This window comes from Seriola dumerili, unplaced genomic scaffold (genome assembly GCF_002260705.1).
Source record: "Seriola dumerili isolate Sdu_G_001 unplaced genomic scaffold, Sdu_1.0 BDQW01000733.1, whole genome shotgun sequence".
In the NCBI taxonomy this organism is placed as follows: Eukaryota; Metazoa; Chordata; class Actinopteri; order Carangiformes; family Carangidae; genus Seriola; species Seriola dumerili.
This window is the reverse complement of record NW_019174988.1, coordinates 512,961-540,584: the sequence shown is the minus strand read 5'-3', so window position 1 is coordinate 540,584 and position 27,624 is coordinate 512,961. Positions and strand designations below refer to the sequence as shown.

Sequence of the window (27,624 nt, the reverse complement as noted above, 5' to 3'; positions counted from 1 at the left end):
AAAACTACGACCTTGACTGACCCACGTGAGTAAGTCAGCTTCCTAACCTCATGCTAAACTGGAAGCCAGTGAAACTAACTGACTCAATTCAGAGAAAAATAAACTTCTAACCGCTCGGATATCTGCGTTTTCTCGTTTCAAACACTTCCGCTCTGATGCGTTAGCTTAGCCAATATGTCCGGTCACAGTAAGTCTCTATTGTTTTTGATGCAACGGTGTGTCGCAGTCAGGCAGCTAACATTACCGGCCGGTGTCACAACAAGACGCGGCGTGTTGTCATCCGGATGCGGCTTCATTCAGCAGCGAACATGGACATCGACGTGCCGGACAAGCTGTGTGAAGAGACTCTGGCAGCTTCAGTCCGCGGTCAGAACCAGCAAGCTCAGCCTCAGTACCAAGGTGAGTCTCAGACAGGTGAAGTGGTGGGAGATGACTGTGAGCCAGGTGCTGTCAAACAGGGGGGCGGGACTTTAGTATTTACTTGAATATTTGTATTTAATGCTACTTTAAACATCTGCTTCACTACATTTCAGATTGAAATATTTTACTTTCTACTCCATTACATTTATTTGATAATTTAAGTTATTAGTCACGTCAAGATCTTAGATCATAAATACAAAATAAACACTCACTGAGCACTTTATTAGGAACACCACACTAATACTGGATAGTTCTCCCTTTGCTCTCAACCAGCCTCAATTCTATTCCTTTGAGACTCCTTTCAGCAGACTTGCCAGCTGCCCGTTCATGCTGCCAATCTCCAGTTCTACCACATCACACCACTGAAGTTCACTGAGCTCATTGTCATGTTCATGAAACCAGTTTGAGATGACTTTTGCTTTGTGACATGGAGCGTTAAGATGGAAGCGGCCATTAGAAGATGGTGAACTGTGGCCATAAAGGGATGCCCGCTGTCAGCAAAAGTACTGTGATTGATTGGTATTAAGGGCCCAAAGCGGGCCAAGGAAACATTCGCCACACCATTACACATTACACCACCACCACCACCAGCCCGGATTGTAGACACAAGGCAGGTTGGTTTCATGGGTTCATGCTCTTGATGCCAAATTCTGACCCTAGCGTCCAGCAGAAATCCAAATTCATCAGACCCGGCCGCATTTTACAGACTTCAACTGTCCAGTTTTGCTGAGCCAGTGTTCACTGCAGCCTCACATTTCTGCTCTCTACATGTCATTGATTCTGAGAAGCTTTTCCGCTCACCACAGTTGTAAAAAGTGGTTATCTGAGTTACCGTTGCCGGTCAGCTCCAGTCAGTCTGGTCATTGACCTCTGACCTCTCCTATCAGCAAGGTGTTTCTGTCCACAGATCTGCTGCTCACTGGATGTTTCTGGTGTTTGATGTTACTGTTAACTGCAGCTCCTCGACCTGTATCTGCAGGATTACACCGCTGCCACGTGATTTGGTTGACTAGATAAATGCATGAATAAGCAGGTGTTCCGAATAAAGTGCAACAACAACAACAACAACAACAACACAGCTACGTCTGATTTCAGTTTGTCAGACCAGCGTTAAACAGCCAGTGGAAGCTTCAGCAGGTTTGTGAATGTTTGTATTTCACACCTTGTCTTCCAGGCAGGAGGTCCGTGTGAGGACGAGTACCCACCGCTGCCGGCCTACCAGGCTGATTCAGAGCCAGAGAAGAAGGAGGTGTTCATCATAAAGGTGAAAGGTCTCCCATGGTCGTGCTCGGCTCAGGACCTGCTGCAGTTCTTCTCCGGTGAGACTTTGTATTTTCACTCACGATGTAAAGCCCAACTGATATGGCAGCTGGCGAAAAACAGTGTAGATTGATGGGCAAAATGTCAGTTTCATCTATTTATTGTCCAACTGTAATATATCTTAATCGTCAATCATCAACAAAAATGTTTATGCTAAGTCAAAAGCTCTGGTGTCACGTGCGCTGTGCATTGAAATTCATAATTTGTCCTGATCCGATGTGCTGTGAGTGCAGAGTGCAGGATCCGTGACGGGGTGAAGGGGATCCACCTCACCGTGGACAGACTGGGAAGGCCGTCCGGGCGGGCCTTCATCGAGATGGAGCACGAGGCGGATGTTGGCAAAGCTCTAGAGAAGCATAGACAGTACCTCGGCCCACGATACGTTGAAGGTTCGTCTCTTTGTGAAACTCTTATATGCGGCTCAGTACATCTGCTTGTAGAGCCTGGAGGGAAGCAGTCCAGGATCCGACATCACAAACCTTTCACACCGTGGTTCAGCTTCAGATTTAAATGAAGACGTGTGGTTTGTTCTGCAGAAACAACACTGGGCTTCACAGGTACCTTTAGAAATCTCCTGAATGAGTTTACAAATCTTGGGCCTGTGTCTTTTTGTTTGTGTTAAAGCTTTTATTAACCAGTTTTGTTTTTTTTTGTTTTTTTTTTTGTGGCCAAGACCAGCGTCTGATGCTGTCACACTGAGATCAACTAGTCCTGATATGGCGTCTTGTAAAGATTTAATGCAAATGCACGAACAAAATAGGTGTGTAAATGTAATTTTAAGATGTCGAACATTTATTTTTTGTTTCATTAACCCCTTAACAGACACCTCCATTTTTGTGCACAGGCTTGAAAATAATGTACCCAAAATAAAAAGGTTCTTTGGTTTGGTTAGAGTCAAAACCCTGCTCTCCTTTTGAAAGGTAACAAATGATCAGAATAAGTGTTAGAGACGCTGAACCAAAGATACGGAAGCAAAAAACATGGTGGACATGTTATGTTTTTTTTTTGTTTTTTTTTTGGTATAAACCAACCACCAACTCTGTGTGGACAGCTGTTGCATTGATACGTGGATCATAAAATACTCTGCAGGAATAGAATCATGAGACTTTGAGCTTTCAGTTCATGTATAATTTGTCAAGGTTGTGTGAAGACTCAGTCTGGTACAGACCAAAACACACGTGAAGTAGCACCACCGAGGCTAAAGTATTTTTAAAAGGTTAAATGACAGAAGATCACCAATCCAACAGTCTTCTAACACACAAACACCATTTAAAGCAATGACTAACTCAAGTATTACTATTGAAACTATGAAACCAAATGCACATGTCACGTGTGTGTGTGTGTTTGCAGTGTATGAGGTGACGAACAGCGACGCTGAAACCATCCTGAGGAATGCCCTCCAGGCTCCAGCTGATGACTGCGTGGTGCGGCTCCGAGGTCTCCCCTTCACCTGCGCTGAGGCCGACGTCGCCCAGTTTTTCTCAGGTAAACCGCCTCAGATTTCTCCCACCTGCAGATGTGGTGGAAACACTGGATGTTAAAAAGATCATCATTTTTTTTTAGTTAGTTGAAACATTTAGGTTTTTAATGCATTACCATAGGGGGAGAAAAGTTGTATCGATACTTCTAGAAATCTTTCCCTTTGGCCACTACAAGTTACTGAAAACCCTTTTTTAAAATGAGACACAGCGCGCTTTAGAGATATTTTAACGAGAAGACTAAAGCTCAGAATCTTGCTTTAATTTGCAGGTTTGGATATAATGGAGAACGGGATCACCCTCATCACAGACTACAGAGGAAGAAGGAGTGGGGATGCCTTTGTGCAGTTCTCCTCGCAGGAATCAGCCAGTCAAGCTCTGCAGAGAGACAGAGAGGTCATAGGAAACCGGTAGGATACTGCAGACACAGGCCTGTACCAGCCTCATAATCCCGTCAGCATAGAAGCAGAAGTAACTGATTTCTTTCAACAGTTTTTTACCGTGCGCTTCTTCTCTTTGCGGCCATATTTGTTCATTTGCCGCTCTTCCCGTGCTGTTCGTGATATCTGCAGATACATCGAGGTGTTTCGCAGCAGTAGCAGTGAGATTCTCTCTAGTTGGAGGAGGAGGACGAGTTCAGCTTCTCCTCAGACCAGCACTCATCCAGCGGACAGGACCGTCTCCGCCCCACAGACCAACCCCAAAACTGGTGAGGGGATTTTAGAGCTCATTATAAAATCACATGGTGTTTATTACTTTTAAAAAAAACTGAGGGATAAATGTGGCTTAACTCTTTATTTTTTCGAGGGACTTTGGTGCGTTATCAGTAGCTCATTTACTCTTGTGGTTTAAACTGATTTATTCCTTGAGAGTAATTTTCAGTGGAATTTTGGAAAAAAACAAACTAATGGGATGATATTTTTAAATGGAGATTAAAGTCCAAATGACACATGAACTAGGTGATTACACAGTGGTAAAGTGAGGAGATCATTTTTGCTGTCTGTGTCTCTTGCCTCTAAAAACGGACGTGTCTGCTCCATCAGGATACCGTCAGAGCTCAGCCGTGCCGCCTCATTACGTCCACATGAGAGGTCTTCCCTTCCAGGTGTCCGGAGAAGACATTGTGAAGGTAATAGATAAAGAAAGTAAACACAGTGAGATGCTGATTGTGCTCTTGCGATTTTCTAATGTTTGTTTTTATGCTGCAGTTCTTCTCTCCTCTAGTCGTGTCCAAGATCCTGATTGAATGTGGTCCCGACGGGAAGCCGAGCGGCGAGGCAGAGGTTTACTTCAGCTGCCACCAGGACGCCGTGGCCGCCATGTCCAAAGACAGAATGTACATAGGTGAGACTGTTGGAGAGACTTGAACACCAGGACCAGCTGATGTGTTTTAAAAACAGAAATTATTATCTGATGCTGATCTTAATGTCTTTGTACATGAATCTGTGTATTTTTTAATATTCAAAAGAGAACAGATCAGATCAGGTATTTGAGTATGTGACTGCTCCTAAGTTTTCAGATATTTACTATCTGTTTTTCAGGATGTTTGAGCAATAAACCAATTAGGCTAATAGGCTTATATTCAATAATATTGAATATCGCGTTATTTGCTGACATATGCACGTCTAATATTGTCATCAGTACTACTGCCAAGGATGTAAGGCTTTCACTCCTGTGTAGTTTTTGCAGTCAGTTAAATGACAGGTGCACATACAAACTCTGAAGGATCTAAAAATTTGACGGCATCTCGTCTACAGCTGGCATTTATATAACAACATGAGAGAGAGAAAAGGCTAAACCCAGGTGGCCATTACTGAGTCATTTGGTATTTATCCTCATACAAAGCTTGAATATTCTTGACTGGGGTTATACATTCACCACAGATATATATTTTTGTATTATGTCTAATCAGATGCAGGTTCAGTTTCAGATTATAAACATATGACACATTGAAAAGATTGTGCAGCCTGGGTTGAGGTATGCAGGTTTATACTGAACTGTATATTTTCATTTGTAGCTGAAACTGAAAATCAAAGAGACATTTAACAAAAGTATGGATCGTATGCTTCAGATTTACTGTCAACAGATCTCTGGAGCAGGGTAATGGTCTCCTATAATACTAATAATAAAAGTGTTTCTGGTCTGTGTTATATCAGACACTAATTATTATATTCATAACAGGCTTGGGCGATATCCAAAATGTAATATCTCAATACAGTCCAAGCTAAATATTGTGATATATGATATTATCACGTTTTTAAAAAAGATCATTTATTGCTGATTTTTTAATAATGCAAAGTTCTATTATTGTATTTTATGTTTCAGGTGTTCATTGTGCAAAACTGCACAAAAACATATCACAGGAAATATCCCGAAATTCATTATTATTGAATATCAGCTGAAGTCAATATTATAATATGATACAGTATGTAAATAGTATATAATATATACTAATATAATACAGTATGTAATATAAACAGTAAATAATAATCACTGCTGTGAGAATTTGACTCAACGTCGGACCCTTCTCTATTTTTCAGGAGACAGATTCGTCGAGTTGTTCCTGAACTCTTTATCAGACTCTGACAGAAGGTGAGAAACACAGAATAAGATCCACGGATTTAAACGTTTTGGCTTCTTACAAAGGAAAAACACTCTACAGACCCACAGTTTTGAGGTTAATTAATACACATGTATAAGGAGGTTACACAAAGAGACAGATTTCTACGTCTCTTAAAGACGGTTAAGCAGGTGAACTGGTTTCTCTGAGCCGGATCACTGTAACACCGAAGTGAGAAATTCCATCTTTTTATGGAACAAAATAATATCACACTTTTGTCTCTGTGCCACTTTTCTTTTGTAAAATTAGATTTGGTTTTAAAACCTCCCCTCCACATGTGATTTAACCTGTTGTACTTTCTCTGGCAGGTGAACGCTGACACTCGGATGCCGAGCACACACACAAGACTATTGCATTTATTTTCCAGTCTGATGTGAATCTCAATCAATAAACATTCCTGGTGTCAAAGGAACAACCTGACCTGTCTTCATTTAACAGGAGCAAGTCCTGAAGATTTATTATTCTGTGTTACGTTACTAAAGATTTATAGTGTTGAGATGTGGCACAAAATGTTAAGTCTATAATCTGATGTCCAGCAGATAATGAGAAGAGGAGGAGTCACTTAAAAACTGACACATTCAAATAATTTCTCATGTTAATTTTGTCAAAATAGAGAATTGAGAATTGTTTAACCAACAGGTCATAAGACAAAATGCTCCAGGAAGCAAAGAGGCAGAAACATTGGGTGAGTTTGTGTTTGAACCTGTTGAAAAATAAGGACCAGAAAAGAAGAAATATGAAGGATAAAAACTCAAGATGAAAAATGTATATTTAAAATAAATTTACTTTTGTCTGGAAAAAAAATAATAATTGGGGACTAATGAGATTCCTCCCAGGTGGCATGACATGATGGATAAAAAACAAAACATCTAAAGTGCCTAAAAACTTTTGCACAGCGCTGTAACTGAGTGAAAACAAGAAAAGAGAATTGAAACACTTCTCGTAAATTTCTGTAGAATTGTGAAACCTGATATTGGCGCAGTTACAGTCTCGCTTTCATTTATACAGCAGATAACAGAACTGAGGACTGCAAACAGGTTTCAGCTAATTATTCCAACTTATTTCAGGTTTGAGAAACTGTGAGTGAGTCAGCACCACGCTGGTTATGTTAATGACACTCAAGTTTAATTCCAGCTGGACTTCAAATCAAATTTTAAATTTAATTTTTTAACATTTTTGAATTCACTTGACCCTGTGTAAAAGCTGGCCAGTGTATTTCTGTGTGAGATTTTTGGTTTTTGGCTGGTAAAACTGCAGGAGAATGTATTTTGTTTAGATGTGTGGGTGAAGTGAAATGGAAAGTTTAGGTGCTGAGTTTTTATCAGCTTCCCACTTCTACCTCACAGCTTTTTAAAAATTTTTTTTAAATGTTTGTGTGTGCGCAAATTCAAAAGGAATAAACACATCACATCCTGCACAGTGAAAAATATTCTACCTAATGAATGACTGGTCGCTGAGCCACAGCTACTGCATTAAATCCTACAGGCCTTGAGACGCTCAGGCGATACTGTTGGTGCCAGGGTTGATAACAGAAGACCTTGGATGGTCAGTAACAAGTGGCTGGGTGTCCTGAGAATCAGCACCTGGGCGTGTATAATCAAGTTTCCTTGTTTATGGTTAATGGACCAATAGTCTATTCACACATCCCTCCCTGCTTCTCCATTTAGATATTTGACCAATTATGGAGTGTAAGCTATCTATAGTAATCCCTCTAAGAGAACAAAGACTGACATCATGCACAGGAGTCTGTACTGATGAGTCCTCCTTCCTCCTCCCTCCGAGCTTCAGTAAGCATCCTCAGCGTAAGACATCCTGGGCTCCATCAGAAAACCTCGACCAACGATGATAAGAATTTCTCCCTATCACAAATAATCCAAAGTTATACACCGGTAAAATTTAATAAAAGTTTATTGTTGATCTACAAAGCATTTCCATATCACATGTTAATTAGCTTCACCGGGACTAAAAATTTTAACTGCTTTTGCTCAGCTTCTAATTTTTCCTCATAGAAATCAACAAAACATAAAAGTAGCTGTTATAAAGATCCGCTGATACGCTCACTTCAACCCAGGCGGGCAGAGCCATGCATTTCAAAGTGCTGTCATATGTTAAGATGCCCAGAAAAAAAGGTTAGATGATCCAGACTACAATCTAAATGCCGCACTGCTGATAAGATAAACCAGACTCTGAAGTGAGTGTTTAGCTGTTTTTGTTAATGCCAACAACAGTAAAGAAATATTATACCCACAATATTCAGCTTTGTAAACTAGGAAAGTCAAGACATTCTGGGAAATAATTGATCTGCTTTGTTTCAAACACAGATGCGGCTGATATCTGTACGCTAAATGTGACGCTGTAGTAAGATGCCACTTAGCTTAGCATAAAGACTGTAAACAGGGGGAAACTGCTAGCCTGAGTCTGTCCAAAGGTAAAACATTTACCTACTGGCAGCTCTAAAGCTCACAAATTAACACTTTATATCTTCTTTGTTTAATATGTGAATATAATTTTTAATAAAAAAAAAAAAAAAACAAGTTCCTGGAGTCCAACCTTACACAGCCTTCATGATGTTACTGCTCCCAGCCAAGAAGTAGTCCTGACACATAATCCTCATGAACCCTCAACACGTCATTTTCACATTTTGATTTTTATACAAATTTTAAAGAACGAGACACAACGTGTTAATTAGTGAGCTTCAAACGTGCCTATAGGTGGATTTTGTGTCTGCAGGACAGGTGCCAGGCTCGCCGTTTCCATGTATTTCCAGTCTTTATGCTAAGCTAAGCCAACCATCAGCTCCATATTTAGACATGAGAGTTCTCATCTAACTTATCAAAAAAAGCAAATATGAAATGGTGAATTATCCCTCTGAAAATTTGAACACATCAATATTATGATAACAGACTAGATTTTTAGTATACTGCTCATATAATTTCAATATTCCTGTTATAATATCGTGGTGTAACTTAAATATTTGTCTTTTCCTGGTCTTAAATGTTTGCGTGAACTCATTAGGCTCAGTGAAATTAACATTTTACAACATTCTTCTGTTGTGTAAAAAGCTTTAAATACTGACATGTTCTATATAATTGTATTTGGTCAAAGGTGTGATGATTTTGTCAGTTTTCCCCTGAATCTGGTTCCATGTTGAACATTCATTGATCACCACATAGATATTCTTATTGGTATATGATGAAACTGTTATGAAAAATCCAGTTTTTCCTTCTTTTTAAATCTTTTAAAACTGAGGTTAAAAATATTGTCAGTTGATCTTTTCATCAATAATCCACTCAGTGGACGCTGTGGAGAGTCAGTTTTTAAATGAATGAGATGATTCCTGTTTTTTGTGCCATTTCAGCTGCGTTAGTGCAGGTTTCCATTGGAAAAAAAATATAAAAAATACCACAGCAGCCCAACACACACTTTCAAACAGAAGAGAGGGTTTATGACCACAACAGTATTTGGCTAAAATAAAAAACCTGCACACGCACAGCTCTCAATGGCACACATTTGCACGTTTGGACACTGCTGACTTAAAAGTGATTAAAATATCCCACAGAATTCAGGACTCAGATCTGTCACGACATTTGAAGCCATGAATTGAAAAAGTGCATTTTCGCAGTGCCAGTTTTACAAATCAATGCCTCTGGTTTCCATGTTGTCCGGTCAATTTGTGTCCGAGTGTGCTCATGTCGGCGTTGAAGCGTATTGCTGGAGTAACAGGGAGTAGCAGGCGGTGCACACAGTCTCCGGGAGGATGGAGGAGGGCAACGGCAGCTCGTTGGACACGCAGCTCTCGCAGAAAACGCCGCTGCAGTTCTTACACTGTTTCTGGAGGGAGGAAAACAGAATTATAAACCACAGTCGGAGACGTCGGACGTGTCTTCAGCTGACAGTAAACTAAGTAAGTGTTGATTCGAGAGAGAAACACATCACTAGAGCTTCACATCTGAAAACCAGGAGGCTCAAGAAACAAGACACTTGGATGAGTCTTCAAGAGATTCTTTGGGATGGCAATGACAGACTTGAAGTCCTTGGAGTAACACAGTGGCAGAGGAGATGCATAAAGCTGTATGACTGAGTTCAGTAGAGGGGTGCCCTCAAAACCATTCGAAATCAATTCGGCGTTTGTGGGAAATGCAGGTCGAAACAAGCTGATTTCCTAAAGAGACATTATACTTTGTCTAAAAATGCTTCTGCTCAAACCTTGCATTAAAATCGTTGTCAGTATGTTTCTGATTCGAGTTAAAAATGTATGAAAACATCAACATGTTATCTCACCATGAGGAAACAGGTCGTGTGATGTTTTCAGCCTCTTCCATTACAATGCAAGTGCCTGTATGATGTTAATTTAGTTTAGTTTATTTAGTTTATTTCGAACATGTGCGAGTAACACAACAAAGTAAACTGAAAAACAAATAAATCCAATAACAATAGTCAAAACAAAAATAATAATGTGAACCCAATATGTCTGAAAAGGAGTAGGATGAAGCATATGCTTATTTAAACCTACCCCCTTCTCCACTACTCAATTATCAATCTTTCAAAAAAGAAGTAGAAAATAAATAGATTAAATAAACAAATACATAAATCATTTGTCATTTATGAAAACACCCGATTATTAAAGCTCTTCTTCCTCCCTGTACCTCGTGAAAACCATGTGTTTAATACTTTCAGACAGTCTGGATCAAATATGTTTAAATAAATAAATGTTGTAACTTTTAGTTAGAAATCTTTGTACCTTCGTCTTCAGGAGGGACTCGTCCTGTTCACACATCGTACACATGGAGGGATGGCTGATCTCCACGAAGGACTCGTCCTGCAGAAAAACCAGTAAAACAGCAATATCTCATTACTTCAATAAACACATACTGTACTTAAGTGATAGCTCTACCTACTGTAGACTGTTTTCAGCAGGCAATGTGTTTATGAACTGCACTGGGTTTACTGGGAGGTACCTGAACCAAGAGCCTTGAGAGTCTAAACAGAACCATTAAAAAAAAAACAATGTAATGATGCTGCAGTCACGACAAGCAGATACTGGGACACCGGGAGTGAACATTTTACTGATTCATTCATTATCTACATATTCAAAAGTCGCCGGATACATAAATTAACATTTCCTCATGTGAATAGAAAATGTAATCTGGTTAGTAGAACATATCTGCTGCTGCAAAATTAGTTGGGAAAAGTGTATAAATAATATAATGTATAAAGGTTTAACATTTGAATCTTATTCATCACGTAATAAAATCAAATCAGAGGCTGTTTTAAAAGGTAAAATCCTCACCTGCTCGTCCTCATGATGTGACAAGGACCTTAAGGGAGAAGTGAGACATGAAAAAAGTCAAGATCTTTTTTCATAACATTAACGATGTTTCTAAAACTGTAGATTCTGAACTACTTACAGGCTGGAGCTCAGGCTGGTTTTGTCCTCCTGTCCACTGTGTAACTGGTCACTCTCCCTTTTCACTGATGGGGATTCTGGAAGATTCTGTCGGAAAAAAGACGCTTAATGTACAAAGTCCAAGTACACAGCTCTGCCTCGGCTTTCGACCGCTCTTTACTTTGGTGTAAACGTGAGCACAGACGTACTCTCGGTATGTTCTCCGGTTGTCTCCTCTCCCTCTGAGGAGTACTGGGCTGTCTGGATGCGGCGTTGAGGTGATGATGCTCGCTCTTTCGCTCTCGCTCTCTTCTCAGCTCATGCTCCAGATTAGACCTGAAACAACAACATTAAAGACAAAGACAAAGCGGGGAACAGATTAATAAACAACAAGACGCACAGAATACAAATCACCAGACTTATTCTGATGATTAACATCCAAAAGAAAATGCAGTAAAATTCTCAAATGATTTATGATTACTGTAACATAAACATAAACTGACAGTAGCGTCACCTACATTTACATTTTACCCCACATCACAGTACATCTTACATGCATGTGATGCGGGATCTGCTGGTGGGGTTATTCCCAGTTTACTGGTGAAGCACTACATCACTATTCTAAATCACCAGAGAAGCTTTAAAGCTGTGAACCCAGACCGCCAGGGGCCCCCAGGTTTACTCTTCATATCTTAAATAATTTGATTAAATCCACTTGTAGGAAATTTGTATCATTAAATTAAAATATCAGCTATGACTGATCCTCCATTCTCTATCATGTGACCCTGGTCTTGCAGAGGGACTGTGTCAGAATCTAGTTTTAAGACCGGTACTGTTTTAGTTTATATTATGCAACTTTGTTTTGAAGTTGTGTTTTAATTTTTATTTCCTGTGTCTGGTAATAAACACACAGAAAGCCTCAGGTAAGGTAGATTCATTCCATCACAGACGAAGTGCAAAGCTGCAACCAACGATTCCTTTCATCATCAACAGGTCGGACGGGTATTTTCTTTAAAAATCAACTGATTGTTCAGGTTGTAAAACGTTAGTTAAGAGCCCAACTAAACATATTCTAATGTCTTTTTTTTTGTCTGACAAGTAAAACATCTTTGAGTTTACTTAAATAGAAACTGAGGAAAACAAATATTCACATTTTAAGGCTGGAGCAAGTGAACTTTTGACATTTTTCCCTTCAAAAAAGATTTGAATGATTCATCAGTTATCAAGCCAATTCATCTTCCGTCCATTGACTAATCAGCCAATTATTTCAGCTCTAATCTTCAGCTCAGTTCTATAATGAAAATGCTATTTTTAATAAAGGTGGGTAAACACAGACTCAAAACAACTACTTTTCGCTCCGGGAACCTTTGGAAAGTTAATGAAGGGCCTCGACTCAGACCAGCTACCTACTGCACCTGCTCTGCTTCTTTTCCAAGCAGGAAATACTTTATTTTGGAGGGCAAAATACCTCAACGTGTTCATATTAACAACTGATAAACAATATGTAAGATGCACTCACGTCTGGGAGAGGTGCAGTTATGGGACAAGAATTATAGATGTTAAAAACAGCTTTGCCTTTATTCCCATTTCTCACACATATAAGCGTTAACTGGGACAGAATCTGTAGCTGGTTCAGACCCTTCAAAATCACATGAAGGGATTATTTTCAGAATGAAGGAGAAAATGAATAAGACATCTCCCTCTGGCACCCAGGCTGCTAAAGAAGTAGGTGGGCACATTTCAGCTCTAAAGTCACAACTAATGTTTATCCTCCTCGGTAAAGCCGGGAATAAACTCTTTGACCCAAGCATTAACATCATCCTCACGACAGGAACTGTCAGGACTGTGGGAGGTGTAGGGGCTTCAATTTGTTTAACAGCTGCACTAACAATAACACAGGCATGAAGCTCTATAAATCACAATTAACTTGACAGTGACTGTGGTTTAAAGGATACGGTTGGAGATACACTTTTTTTTTTGTTGTTATTTTAGCCAACAAATCCAAAGAGACCAAAACCAACACCGTTTTGGTTCATCTTTCAATCCTCTGGCACTCACACTGTGGCCACAAGCCACTGTTTCCTACTGAGGATGTAAATCTTTAAAAACAGCTCACGGATATTAGTTTCATTCACATTCAAATCTGGGAACTGTAGTTTTTAGCAAATGTTACTCAAACACGAGGAAATATTGAATGTGTTGGTGACTGTTTTCAACAGTGGATTAAAGGTCCCATATTGTATAAAGGTCTTTGTCCATGTGTTGTTTGATTATAGATCAGCTCTAGGTTCTATATTAATACTGTGAAAGTATCAAAGCCTCAGTCCACAGAGAAATGCACACAGCCTGTATTCAGAAACTGAGCCTTAAAACCAGCTGTCAGGACTTCCTGTAACTTTGTGATGTCACAACGAAACAGTCGCCACCCTCCACCATGCCCCCAGCACGGTCCACCTGCACCCGGCATTCAGCTTTGCAGGATTTTGTTTCTCTGAGTGTTTTTACCTGAAATCTGATATTTTTAGTAGATCACTCAGAAAACAGTCAGCCAATCAGAGGAGAGGCTCAGAGCTTCTCTCTCTTCTGATTGGCTCACCGACCTGTTGTTACTAGAGCTCCAGAGAGAAGCCTGAGAGAGGAGATGTAAAACTACACTGAGATGTTTTTTGGTTCTTAAAACCACAAATATATCTTCTTATGGATCAACACTTCAAATAAAACACAGAAGAAGAGGAAAATGTGGGACTTAAAACACATGTAACGCTCTAATGAGTATCTGTGGCAGAAGAAACACGTCACCCAGTGCAACAGCCCGACTCATTGATGTGTTAAGATATATGATGGATTTGTTGACGATAAAAAAAAAAACTACAGAATATCACCAGTTGTCCTTTAAAAAAAAAAAAAAGACATTAAAGGCATCATGTTTCTCAGACTTTACCTGTGTTTCCTCAGCTGCTCCACCTCCACCTGCAGACTCTCAATTTTGTCTCCAAACTCCTGTTTGAAGAGCCGGTTCGCCTCGACAGCCAGATCCCTCTCTCTCTCAGCCTGTTTGCATCTGGTGTGGGGTGAGCGGGTTAACACAAACTTATGATAAAAGAATAACTTGATGGAAAGAAACACGGTTGGTAAGAGATGTCTTCTAAAACTAAAATTAAAAAGATCTAAAGAGTGAAACCCAACGAGGACAACAGGGAGACTTTAGCCAAAGAAGATGAAGCGGGCCGTTTTTGTTTATTGTTTTATTAGCCTAATGATTACTACAGTTTACACCAATGTTATGTTCACATACAATTCAAAATTAATAAATTAATTTTGCCCTTTTCTTCTGACTTTATCCTGCTCCTGTCCTGGCCTGCGACACTTGAACGTGATTTACCAAATGACAACAAAGTTCTTGGATGTCAATCCCTAAACATCAGTTCGGATTCTGTCTCTCTGATTTATTAGATTTTTTTATTCTGTCAGTCTTTGTTGGTTGAAAATGTTCAAGCACAGTCTCTGGTAGTGGTCGAATTCTTCGGAATAACATTACAGCGAGTCCACTACCGCACAAATACCCAGGATGTGTCCATTGGCACATAAATCATCATCTTAAAACTGTCCACGATGGACTTTCTACTCATCTTGCCTTTGCCAAAAAAGCATTAATGGCGTATTTTTAAGAAATGCCTGCCAAAGGAAAGTATAACTCTGATGTGGCGCACACATCTGTCAGAGAACACAAGGATTGAAGGCTGCTAAAAGGATCGATTCAGTCCACACTACTCAAAGCTGATGCTGGAGAGCCACTGCAGGAGGTTGTGGGAAGATGTTTTTTTTTTTTTATTTTCAACAACAAAGGAGCATTGTACAGAAAAAAGATAACATCCTAGTTTGGTTATTTCTATATTAGGCAGGGTTGTATGTTTGTATTGGGGTTTATGAAAGCGGTCAAGGAGCAGAGGGGCTCCACTACTGCTGCAGGTGGAGCAGCTTCCCTGCTGCTGAGTTCAGGTTTCTGGCCTGCTTCACCAAATGTTTCTCACTGATTTAAAAAAAAAAAAAAGGATAAATAAATGATAGAGGAAAAATAATGATAATGAAAGTGAAGGGGGAAAATGACAAACAGGACGGTAAGAGATTTTTAAGTGAGTGATACCATTTCACAACTTAAATAATAAATAATTGTGTTGTTGTGACTGTCCTCACCTGGTCTCCAGCTGTTTTACGGTCCCTGACATCTGGTTTATTTTCTCCTCCAGGCGAGCGATGACGTCACTCTTCTGTTTAGAGCTGGCATCTGCGCTCTGAGGAAGATGAGCCACGTTAGTCAGCTGGTGTCCTCCCTCAAGCTCATAACAGTGACTCAGTGGATATATTTTGGATCTTTTTTTATTTCATTTCAACGTTTCAGCAGCGTGTTCAGTTTTAAAAAAAAGTGTCTTTTCATTCATTAACTGGCCGAGTCGTCTCCATGAGCTCTGACCTCAGATGGAGTGTGAGAGTGACCTGTAATAACGCAGCTGTGGAAAGCAGCAGCTTTTCAGACAAGATTTTGTTTATTCAATTTTGTTTTTGACTTGGAGTAGATTTATGATAAAATGCTGCGGTGAGTAAAGGCCACTTGTGAAAAAAAATTTTTTATTGACTTGTTTAAATCTTTCAAGTAACAAATTCTACAAAGTAATTTCACACCAGAAAAGCTTTTTAAGAAATAAACTACAAATTACTTTCTACGCAATTAACGCCACAGCAGCAGCTGCTTAGCACCTAAATTGTATTAGACTTTTCACCAATGAACACTTGGGGAAGGATCAGAGATGAAGCTTCACCTGTGACTTGTGGCTGAGCTGTTGGTTGATGGTGCGGAGGTCCTCCAGCTGCTGTCTGAGCTCCACCAGAGCGTCCTGCTTCTCACAGATGTCTTTCTCCAGCATCTTCATCGACAGCTCCATCTCCTGCTTCATGCCGATCTGCACCTCCAGCTCCTTCTCCACATCCTGCACAGACATCAGCTCGAACTTCAGAGCCACACTCCATACTCAGAAAAATACAGGTCTATAGGTCTGCAACTGCAGGAAATTCAAGATTTAAAATGTACAGATTTCTCAGGCTTCAATGTCAATTATACACTGTGCATATGTCTTAGCTAAACTACAATAAGATGTAGTTACAAAAAAGGTCTGAATAAGACTTAATGAAAGTGTGGTTCGAAGCATAACCACCACCTAAATACTGAGAGAATAAACACACTATGAGAAACTTTAAAAAACTTTTCAGTGACTATAAAACTTTAACACCAAATCGAAACTGTGATAGCAGTTATAGCTACACTTGCAGTTCCACCGCAGCATCAAGCTCTACACAAGAGCTAAACAACCATCATTAAGAGCCTTAAACGCACCAATCGCAGCAGCGTCTCCTCTTTGAGCTGCTTGCGCGTTTCGCCCAGCGCTTGTCCGTCTGCTGCAGAGTCGCTTCTTAACGCCTGAAGAAAACAGGGACATGTATAATAAGACAAAAAGCAACATTTCTCTTTCATAGCAGAAGCACTGTATGTTGTTTGTACATATATTTATTATTTTACTGATGATCTGTTCACCTTTCTGGACTCCAGCTGATATGAGCTCTCCTCTTTTACTCTCTCCACATCTTCTTGTAAGGTGATGATCCTGTTATTTGCCACTGCAAGCTGTGCAGACAAAATCAACAGAACAGCTCTTTAATGAAAAGAGAAAAAAAAAAACCCTGCAGCTGTGCAGAGAAGCAGAAGCAGACATTTGAAAAAAAGTATAAAGTATTTGTACTGAACTCTGTGAGACTCACCTCCTCTGTGAGCTTTGTGTTGGACTTCTCCAGAGCGTCCACCTTGGCCTGCAGGTTATTTACTGACGCGCTATAAACAGACAGAAACATCACCTTCAGTGATCGAGGTAAAGGCTGGGCGAGCTGCTGAAGAAGGTGAACAGAGTGAAGTGAATCTGACGAACCTTAAATGTCTGTTCAGCTCCTCCACGTAATTCTTCTGGTCGAGAATGGCTGTGATCTGACCGTCGCTGAAGGAGCAGAGAGAGAGAGAGAGAGAGAGAGAGAAAGAGAGAGAGATGAACGATGACACGTTGAGGATGGAATAAGAGATACTGCAGCATAACCTAACTAACATGTAGTTAGCTGTTAGCCACCTTGGTTTGAATTCATACATGATCATTTCAACGATCAATTGTCTATCACTGATTGCAGCCACCTGAAGAACGTCTAATATTTCACTTTCATAATGAGGGAAATGTTGAAGTGTGAAACAGACCCAGAGAGAAAATAGGCAAGGCACAGAAAATAGATTCTTTTTTAGCTCCGTACTGAGCCAGGACACTTTTTCTCTATAGTTAGTGATGTAGCCAGATCAAAACATGGCTGTTACAGTTACACTGAAACTGAAAGTCCATATTTCAAACTAAAGGACGCAGCAGAGGGTGTAACAATCCAACAGGAGTAACAACAGAAAAAATCAAATCTTTTTCTGTATTTAATATTTTTTAAATCATCAATAGAAGCTTGTCTCATACTGGTAGAGTTGCAACAATTACTCAATTAACTGCCTAGTCGATCAACATAAAATTAATCAGTGAATTTTCTGCTTCTCATGGTCTCAACATTTTTATATATATATATATAAATATATATAATATCTTTGGATGGACACACAATCAGTCTAATGTTCTGCAGACCAAATGATTAATCAGGAAAATAACTGGCAGTTTAATCAATAAGTGACAATCAATAAGTGCTAACTGCCCTGATGTATCCACAGTTTTTTTTTCTTTAAAACTATTCATTCAGCAAAGCAAACAAACAGCTAATAAACTGCAACTCACAATCAACACTAATTTAGCACGTGGCAGAATCACTGGCCCCAGTGACAGGACAAATTATCACTTGATGGCCAGTTTCTAAAGGTAAACCACGTCACCTAGAACCATCAGAGCTAAAAGTAAAGCTCATATAATGTCAACAAGTCGATCCATGATGGACAAGAGTCGATCGAGGATGAAGACTGCTGACTTCACTGCTGGTGGCTGGACAGATTAAAAATGGACTGAAATGACAATGACTTTGGTTTAAAGGTCAGGGAGCAGCACTCACCCCTCTGCACTCTTACTACTGTGTCCGCCATCTTTGAGGTACATTGAAAAATCAATCACCCCGACCTGTAGAGGTAATTTAAGAAGAGAAAGAAAATCAATGGCAACCGAAACCAAAGCACAGGTTTTATATTAAAGAACAAAAATACAAAAATAACGTGACTACATCTAATTCCTGAAAGATCCTCGCTCGTGTAGCAGTTCAGGATGAGCAGGGTTTAGATGCATTCAGGTTAGGTCAATATCTTAGAATTCAGCCAAGCCTCAAATTAACATGAGGTTTGTTACAGGAAAGGTTTCACTTCACTGTACTGACGATTGGTTAACTGGCAACTGGCCCGTCCCTCCAGTGACTCTGGCCTCGTTCCTAAAGTGACAACTAATCGAGCATGAAGCAGCGATTTCTGAGCAGTTTGCTTGTTTTAGAACTTCTATGTGAAGAATTTTAATGTATATGAAGATGAACTAATGGCACAGAGGTGCTAAATATTTGCTTCTACTGTAAATCCAGTGCTTACTAAATACTAAATACCCCCCCCCAAAAGTAAACTGTGTTGCTCACAGCGTCTCGTATCTTTATTTACATTTACAGCATTTCAGTTTAGACAGGCGTCATCTGGTTCATCAACACTGTGTTAGAACCCAGAGATATGAATGTCCTTCCCTTCCTCCCTCTGCCCATTTGATTTCGTTCCTACTCGTGTGCCGTGGTGGAAGTGAAAGTGAAAGTCAGAATAACCTGCGAGTCCAAGTCTTCTCCCTTCATACACAGATTGGCGTCGATGACATTGAGTCCAACGAGCAGTCCAGCGATGACGGCTCCCTCCTCCTCCATCATCAACGCATTCGGCTCGTAGAATTCACTACAGCGAGGAGACGGGGGTGAAAATACAGAGAACTGCTTCAGCAGGGTTCACACTCATATTTAAGACTTTTTCAAACCTTTTAATACCATATAATGTAATTAAATATCTTTTTCAGAGTCATACCAGTCAATGAATAATGGAAAACTAGTGGGGAATATAAGTCCTACAGTTACTGAGATTAATGGGACACTTTTGTCAGCACTTCCCAGCTGTATATAACAAATGTATCTGACCTGAAACCAGATAAGCAGTCAAAGTGACGGATGGATTATCAAATTCAGAAATAATTGATTAATTAAAGCTAATTTATGTTTAAGCTGAAATCTTGACCTGACCTATTTAAGCCAGTGACCTTCAGCTCTGTAATGTCTCTTAAATTACAAATAAATTATAATTAATGTCACCTTCTATGACAAATATTTAAGACCCTTGTACATTTTTTAATAATATATATTTGAAGGAACTGAATACAATGCTATTGAAGACTTTTAAAGACCTACAGAAACCCTGTTGTGTTTAGGCCTTTTCTAAATGTGCACTTCTTGGTGGAAAAAGAAATATAATAAATGACATAACAATCACAAATGTTTTATTTGTAGATAGCACTGGTGTGACTCCAACGCACCTGAGCAGGTCCTTTCTGTTGATGATGGTCTTCATGTAGTCGGAGAGCTTCTTCTGCATCAAGGCCAGTCGCAACCAGGCGCGCCCTCTGCCTAGAGGAGTTCTGTCATCAAACAGGGAGGTCGGATATAAACACACTCAAACCCAACAACTGCAACATAATACATAAAAAAAACAACTCCTTATAATCTTAAACAAACAATTGCAACTTGAAAAGGAGCTCCACACAGCTACAAAAAGAAATAATTCCCATGTCTTTGTATCAATCCCATTGATTTTATCAATAAAATCTTTATGACTGGGTGAAACCTGCCCGCGCTCTTTAGGGAAATGATGTAACAGACTCACTTGAGGCCAGGCAGGTCTTTTACACTGGCAGTGATCTCTCCTGCCTCAGGCGTCAGCTTCTCCACCAGCTCCAACGCCCCCCAGAATGACTTGTTCTGCCCCAGGAAGGTCTTCTTAGCTGATGGTTGAGACACAGTGTTTGTTGAGATATCTTATTTTAAGGAATTCAGGTCATTGAGTCATCACTTGGGACTTAAATAAACAGCAGGAACTAACCAGAAACTATTCTAGTGCACAGAAAAGACTAAAATAAGTACTCTGTTTTCAGTAAATACAAAAGATTTAATCAGCAACGTTGTCATTTTAATCCCTTTTACATCTTTTTAGTTTGTTTGAATATGATGGCTGGATAAAGTTATTGCACATATTCCTCACAACTACACAAACTGTGGATCTGATGTGTATTCTGGACAGTTACCAAAGTGATCAAGATCCCACATTTTGATTTTCAATCCTTACAGACCTGTAAGAACCACCGATCATGGCGTTTTGAAGAGATGACAGATAACATTGTGAAGTGTGACATACGTACTTTTCAGCCCATGTTTCAGACAGTGCTCCATCACGACAAAGAACTGCTGGAGAGGTGCATAGTCAGAGTCGAGTGTGCGTCCCAGGTTGAGAGCAGACTCGATCAGGCCCTTGATGCTCAGTTTGGCCATGTTCATCAAGTTAAGCCTTTCGATTGCGATGGGATCCTTGGGATCTAAAAAAAGAGACAAAAAGTCTTTTAAGTCCTCATAGTAATGACACGAACATTGAGCAGCAAGAATAACTCAGGAGCTAAATTTATCAAGACCTGTCAGGGGAAATAAAAACTATTTTGAGTCAGTTCCATGTTTCCTTCAATACCACAAGATCAAATGGTTTTCAGTCTGTAAAAGTAACATGGTTTTGACCTGGAAATACAAGATGAAAAAACACAAGTTCTAAAAATTGTTCTAATTGTTTAATCCGCGAGAATGAAAGATAAAACTGACTGTAGGAGCTAACACAGCAAAACCTTTGATGCATTTGTAATGTAAAGCTAAAACAAGGCATAGACCCGACAGAGGAAATTTAACCAAAACAAACCTAATGCAGTCAACTCTTACTTCTTTATATGATCCATCTATACATGTGTGCCTCATCCATTATTTATGTTGGTACATAACAGACACTGAGGGGCTTTTAGTCGAGGAGCTTGTTGACATTATTAAACATTCATACATTTGGTCTGAAATTTGCATTTGCATGGATTAGACTCTGAAACAGAATATATAGGTTATGTGTTTTGTTGCTAAAATTGTGTCAGTCTCCATCAGGATTATCAGCTCTGATTTTAATAGAGAAGTTCTCCTCATTACAGGTGACTGCAACATACAATTTAGCAGTTAAACACTGAGATGAAAGTGGACAGCTGGGTAATGAGGTAAAGTCTATGTTCTATTTAATTATCAATATGCAACAACATCACAGCCTGACTTCCGATTCAGTCCATATCACACAAAAGACAAGTCGAACTGTATCAATAGATGTGCAGTAATGACTATAATATGTTAAAAGGTCCCATATTTTACATTTTTCCTGTTTTATTTGAAGTGTTGATCCATAAGAAAATATATTTGTGGTTTTGAGAAGAGTTTTCTGAGCGATCTAGTAAAAATAAAAAAGATAAACACTCCGAATCCTGCAAGGTTGGATGGTGGGTTCAGATAGGTCGTGCTGGGGGAATAGCTGAGGGTAGTGACTGTTTCATTGTGACATCACAAAGTTACAGGATGTGTGTATTTCTCTGGACTGAGTGCTTTGATGCTTTCACAGTACTAATATAAAACCTAGACCTGCTTTATAATCAAAAAATACATGAAATCTCACTTTTTTACAATATGGGACCTTCAAATGCCTCAGATGCTAAAAAATGAATTCCCGGATTTTAACGTGAACATATCCCACATGAACAACAAGTCAAAGCTAGATGAATTATTTCACATAGTTACTGTAATACCAAAAACTAGCCTGTCTACGTTTTTGTTGATTTATGAATTTCTAAAAGTTGCAATGAGTAAAGGATATCAGCTTTTTACAAGGAGGCATTCAAGAATTCCCCTGCTACACAAAGAAAATGCAAGAACCAGCATGTGTGAAAAGTGAATTCCAAAATAAATGTCACATATTACTAAAAACTGAGATGAAATACTTGTGCACTGAGCCTTATAGGTTAAGTCTAAGGGATAAACTCCACCAGTGGAAACTATTCATGTGATAATATTGCTGTGAATTGAAAAATATCAGTATCAGCTGGAATAAATAGCAACTGCCAAGAGGAAAATTAAAAATCATAGTCCTGTAACCCGCAGTGTAAGACTTTATCTTACAGGCAATTGACAAACCAAACGTTTCTGTAACTGTCCTCTGTAACATCATTACAGTAGACCATAAATGTTGAGCTGATGCTGCAGTGTAGGAAAAGTCTGAACTGCCCCCCTTTCTTAGGGAAACTGTGGACTGGCCAACCTGCCCGGTCTATACTGAGAGAAGGCGTGGCAACAGATGAGGAAGTCTCTCTACAGATACAACAGCATCTGTCGTATTGATCAGCACACAGCAGATACTGGGATCTCTATCAAATTCAAAACCAGAGAAACACAACACTTACTGCAGCAAATGCATATCTGTTTAAAGCAAGGTATGTGTTCGCTGCCAAATTGAAATATCTGGACTCAGTTGCATCCCGTCTTGTTTAGTCTCAGTGAGAGTAAAAAAAAACATTCAAATAAACAACATGCAAACCTTGAAATATTTCCAAAGATCAAGGAAAAAACACAGCAAATATAATGGATCAAATACTTGTTGTCAATCTGATTTACCACAAGCTCTAATAAATTCTCATGACAAAACAACCCATACTTCCTGGTTGTTTCGTTGCCCATCCCTGGCTTATTTACAAGCAACGTCATCCTGCTGTGTGACTCTCAAACCGTCTCCTCTGAAATCCACCATGACACAGCTCAAACAGAACACATCAGCACAGTTCACTAGGTGAAACATGCACCTTCTGTACCACCACACCCAAACGGAGATCCCACCGTGTCCACAAAAACCTCCTCAGACGCTGAACTAATCTGCCACATTACCTTCATGCGCCGGCTCTGGGTCTGGCGTGAGGGAGATGTCGTTGAGCTCGCGAAGGCAAAGCCACTCGCCATCGACAGACACGCGAAAGTTGCAGAGATAAATGGTCTCCCGTGCGGCCTGGGTGATCTTGTCAGTGGTGGGAGTCGGGGTTTCACTCTGAGGCGTCAGATCAGACATGATGACTCAGCTGATGTGAGGCAAAACCAACACCACCGAGGGGAAAAAGGCGTAGTAGCTTTTGTTCCAGGAGCCAGTGAAGGCCCCAAAAAAAAAAAACAGGTCAGAGAGAAGAGGAAATCAGAGAGGATGAGATCAGCATCAACACAAAAGAAGAAGAGAAAAAGGCCAAGACAGAGAAGGCCCACAGCAGGTGTCTGAAAGGGTGCTGCTTCTCCTCCTCTTTATGCCTGCATCCTTCTCTCCTCCTTGTTACAACTGAGTGAAATACGCTGCCGTCTTGAGAAAGGCTGCCCTGCTCTCTCTCCTCCTCCACCTCCTCCTCCTCTTCCAACCTCTTGTTATCCCTTTTGTGCAGACTGGGAATTTAAAATGCAAGAGAGCACCGTGCTGGAAATCACAGCCCTCCTCCGGCCAGCTTAACACCGGTTCACTCTGATTGGGCTGCCTGTGCACCGCAGTGAATGCACTGGGTGGGTGTTGACCAAGATGGCTGACAGTAGTGCTGGGTACAGCAACACACTGTCACGTGAGCAGATGGTGCATGCGTAAAAAAAGAAAAAAAAGAAAAAAAGGAAAAAAGAAAAAGGGGGGGGGGGTCCCCAGAGGACCCAGGCAATGCTAATGATGCAGCAGAGGACTGATCTGTCTCTCAAGCATCAACAGCCTCCCCTGACCTGAAACAGAGGCCTGTTATTTGACAAAGCAATTATTGAACGGGCTGCAGCAGCACAGCACAACGCCAACAGCAGTGAGCGACAAGGGTAATAAGGCCAGATGACCTGGATGTAAATGGTTATTGTGTTTTTTTAATTTCCATCTAGGGAAAACCAAGTGACCTCTTATAAAATAAAAGGCCAATATTCCGGTGCAGTTTCTACAGGCCTGGTGCATGTTGATGAAATTATAAACCACACTTGACACTGATGAAGAGATGATATCTAGGGGATGATGTTCAGTGTCACCAGAGGATGAGAAAAATATACACATCAATTTGGAAAAATTTAAATACTATGTCCACATTACAATATTTGTAACTGTGGTCCAAATCAACAGAGTGTTGATTTAACGCAGCTACAACTGTCAGGTTAAGCAAGTAAATGAAGCAGCTATCAGACTTAAGAATCAGGAAGAGTCCATTTAAGCTTTGTCATGTTATATGTGTCCTGCTGCTTGCAAACCACCTATTACATACATGTTGGAAAAGTGCTGTGTCAAAGGTCTTATGACAGCTGATCATACCCATAAAAGATAATCATAGGATTTATTTGGCTAATTGATCAGCTGACTTAATTAAAGACATGCTGTAGGTATTGTCCTGTCACAGATTAATGTAAAAAGATTCACTGAAATCTAATGCTTATGAAAAACCAGTGTAGGGGTGTCTCTGTGGTCTAGACACTAACCATGTCATCACAACAACCTTAGTTCAAGCTGTGAACCTCTGTTGCATGACACACCCTTATTCTCTTCCCTCGCTTCCTGTTTATCTTAACAACTAACAACTTGTTTCATTATCGATTATTGCTCGACCAACATCAACATATAGGTATCATTGTAAATGTTGGCCTGTATGTAATAAGGAATTACAGAAATAGCTAATTTACAAACACCACACAATTACATTAGAGCACTTGTATGCATATGTTTATTTTACACTGGAAAATGTAGGTCTGGGTAGCAATAAGCAATAAGCATGCAGCATGTTTAGATCAAGATCTAATCATCACTGACAGTACAGGCAGGGCTGCAGCTAAGGATTATTTTCCAAATTAATGGATTAATCGTTTGGTAAATAAAATCAGAAAATAGCGAAAATGTTCAAATATCTAATGTCTTCATCTGTCCCACCAGCAGCTCATAACACTGAGAAATTCTGTTTGCAATGATGAAACACAGAAACACTCACATTGGAGAAGCTGCAACCACAGCATGTTTTTTGGACTTCAAAATTTATGAATTGATGACTAATCAATTAAAAATGATTAATTATCAAAATAGTTGCTTCTATAATATGATTAATCAACTGACTTTTGCAACTCTACAGCAAATTCAATTACTGACCTACTTACACAGGACTGTCAGGTTACTTTGCGTTTCCTCATTAGATATGGGATGTAGTCAATGCTTACATCCTCTTATGATCATGCAGTGGAGATGTGAAAGCAATGTAAAGTTAGTTTATCAAGTGGGTGTAAGTAACTAGGCTATAATCTTCATTTATTTTCTGCTCAGTTGAAGCAGTGTTCAATAACGCACATGGATAGTTCATGTGAAATATTGATGACATACATGATAATAGTTACCACAGACAGAACTTTGAGTTCAAGAAAAGCCAGCTATGACCAATTCACCGTTAATTCTAACACCAAACAGAAGCATTGCGAAGTAATTACCCAAGTCTGTCAATAACAACAGGTAGCAGAGGAGTTTATAAACCACACACCTTGTTTACATTCGCTGTGTCAACTCACTGTAATGCCACCTAAAATTACTGACTTGGGGATGAGAATCAAGTGACAAGAGAGTTGATGGTATTTATTACAATCCTAACCTTAGCTAAGTTAGTCACTGGCAGTTTTCTTGAGTCACAAGGAGATGGGAAGTTGTTTGTTTAACAGTCCAAAGTTAGCTAACTACACTAGCAAGCTAGTTAGCTAAGCTAACAGTGGGCACACTTTCTGTTTTTTGTACATTAGGTTATTATGGAGGATAATGTTTGCTAGCTGAGTCATCATCTGGACTTTTCAAAGTTTGTTAGCACTTACTTCTGCGCTTTGACTCGATTCTTTCAATCTGGAAGTCATACTGTCGAAGCGTAGTGGGTGACAGCGACCCAGCCTTCCCAAACCTCAAGTTCGAGGAGTTTAAAGCCTCCTTGAAGTAAATCACCGAGGTCGGGGAGAGAGTCTCATCTGGACTGTCAGCGTGTCCGTTTTCATCGGAGGAATTTTGTCTCCCAGAACTTTCTGAAACCTCAGAAGATGACTGCACAGGCAGATCTCCCGGCTGCATATCCCGCTCCGCCATCCTCCTCCCCTCCCTCGGTCAAACTCACTTCATGTGACCAGGGGGTGGGCTGTCGGTCAGCGGTCAGCTAGCTAGGTGCAGTTAGCTGCGGCCATGCACCGCTAAGGCTCACAAAACAATTGTCAGGCCAGTCCGTTTAGTCCAAAATCTCTCCAGTAATCTCTCCGCCTTTCGTCTTGTCCTCCACAGCCTCCACCTGACCCGGAAATGGCTATGAATTAGTATTTTGGTCAAATCTGTTGCTAATTTCGCGAGAGTTTGAGCGTTGTGTCAGCGTTCCAGCAATCCCTTTACGTGATCAGAGACAATGCAAGTGACTGAAGATGAGACACTAGTAGTAGCGAGATTAATCCCCTGAATGCTCCCATGATTCATTGCGATACGCTTCGGCGGCTCTGAGCACTTGTGCCTCTCTTTTTCTAAGACTCTCTGATGAACTTTTTCTATCCTTCTGCACAAACAGGACACTTTGAACATTTAGAAAAAGCGCCGCTTGCCGGAAAACAATAAAATTACATTTTAACGAGGATAAAATGTTTGAGAACATCATCTGGCTAGTAGTAATAAATAACATCAACCTGGAATACACCTGTAACTTATTGCAAATTGCCAAATTTCCACCGACTAATGGCATATATGTCTGGAGTAGGCTACTTAGATTAATTGTGTGAGTGTGTATGTGTAAGAGCAATGACACTGACCCACATTAACTTGATTCCTTTTACCTTTCATCACTTTATCCTTCAGCAACAGTATAGTTGGTCAGCCAAATGTGAATGTGTTCATTTTTTAGCTTCATAATTGTAGTTTCACAAACAAACAAAAAAAAGAAGAAAATTTGTTTTTCTACTGCTTTTCAAGGTGTAGTCTCATCAGGGGATGAGTTTGCTCAGTTGTCATGGAGATAACTCAGTGAGTGGTTGAAAGTTCAGGAAAAAGCTATTAAGTGCTAAATTGTTGAGATGTGGACAAACTGGAATGAAGATTTTGAGTTCATCTCCTGTTTTTGTCACTGTTCATTGTTTAATTGTTAAATATATAGAGAGCAGTGCACATTGATCAGTTCAGACATTTTGAAAACATCAGTGTAAATGTAACTAAAACTTGACTGAAG

The 27,624-nt window shown here is 39.9% G+C and overlaps 2 protein-coding genes across 6 annotated transcripts; one reads left to right on the top strand and one right to left on the bottom strand.

The window, feature by feature from the left end:
* Positions 1-16: 16 nt before the first annotated feature.
* Positions 17-6,239, top strand: grsf1 (G-rich RNA sequence binding factor 1). The gene is made up of 10 exons (XM_022765724.1): positions 17-399; positions 1,595-1,739; positions 1,974-2,129; positions 3,091-3,225; positions 3,490-3,628; positions 3,791-3,927; positions 4,262-4,347; positions 4,427-4,562; positions 5,759-5,810; positions 6,147-6,239. Exons 1-10 carry the CDS (start codon positions 175-177, stop codon positions 6,148-6,150), a joined length of 1,215 nt encoding a protein of 404 aa, XP_022621445.1. The 5' UTR covers positions 17-174; the 3' UTR covers positions 6,151-6,239.
* A 2,241-nt stretch (positions 6,240-8,480) lies between these two features.
* On the bottom strand, positions 8,481-26,794 carry rufy3 (RUN and FYVE domain containing 3). 5 transcript variants are annotated; one of them, XM_022765720.1, is made up of 19 exons: positions 26,249-26,794; positions 20,719-20,892; positions 20,187-20,304; positions 19,840-19,941; positions 19,088-19,211; positions 18,350-18,414; positions 17,200-17,265; positions 17,036-17,105; positions 16,812-16,901; positions 16,614-16,697; positions 16,042-16,209; positions 15,419-15,516; positions 14,166-14,285; positions 11,434-11,560; positions 11,247-11,332; positions 11,129-11,156; positions 10,580-10,657; positions 10,120-10,174; positions 9,588-9,669 (listed from the first exon to the last, which is right to left on the bottom strand). In XM_022765720.1, exons 1-18 carry the CDS (start codon positions 26,508-26,510, stop codon positions 10,160-10,162), a joined length of 1,875 nt encoding a protein of 624 aa, XP_022621441.1. In that variant the 5' UTR covers positions 26,511-26,794; the 3' UTR covers positions 9,588-9,669; positions 10,120-10,159. The 5 variants fall into 5 exon arrangements, with proteins under 5 accessions (XP_022621438.1, XP_022621440.1, XP_022621441.1 ...); XM_022765717.1 differs by lacking the exon at positions 10,120-10,174 and having other exon boundaries at positions 8,481-9,669; XM_022765719.1 differs by lacking the exons at positions 10,120-10,174; positions 26,249-26,794 and adding an exon at positions 23,303-23,903 and having other exon boundaries at positions 8,481-9,669.
* Between the last annotated feature and the right edge of the window lie 830 nt (positions 26,795-27,624).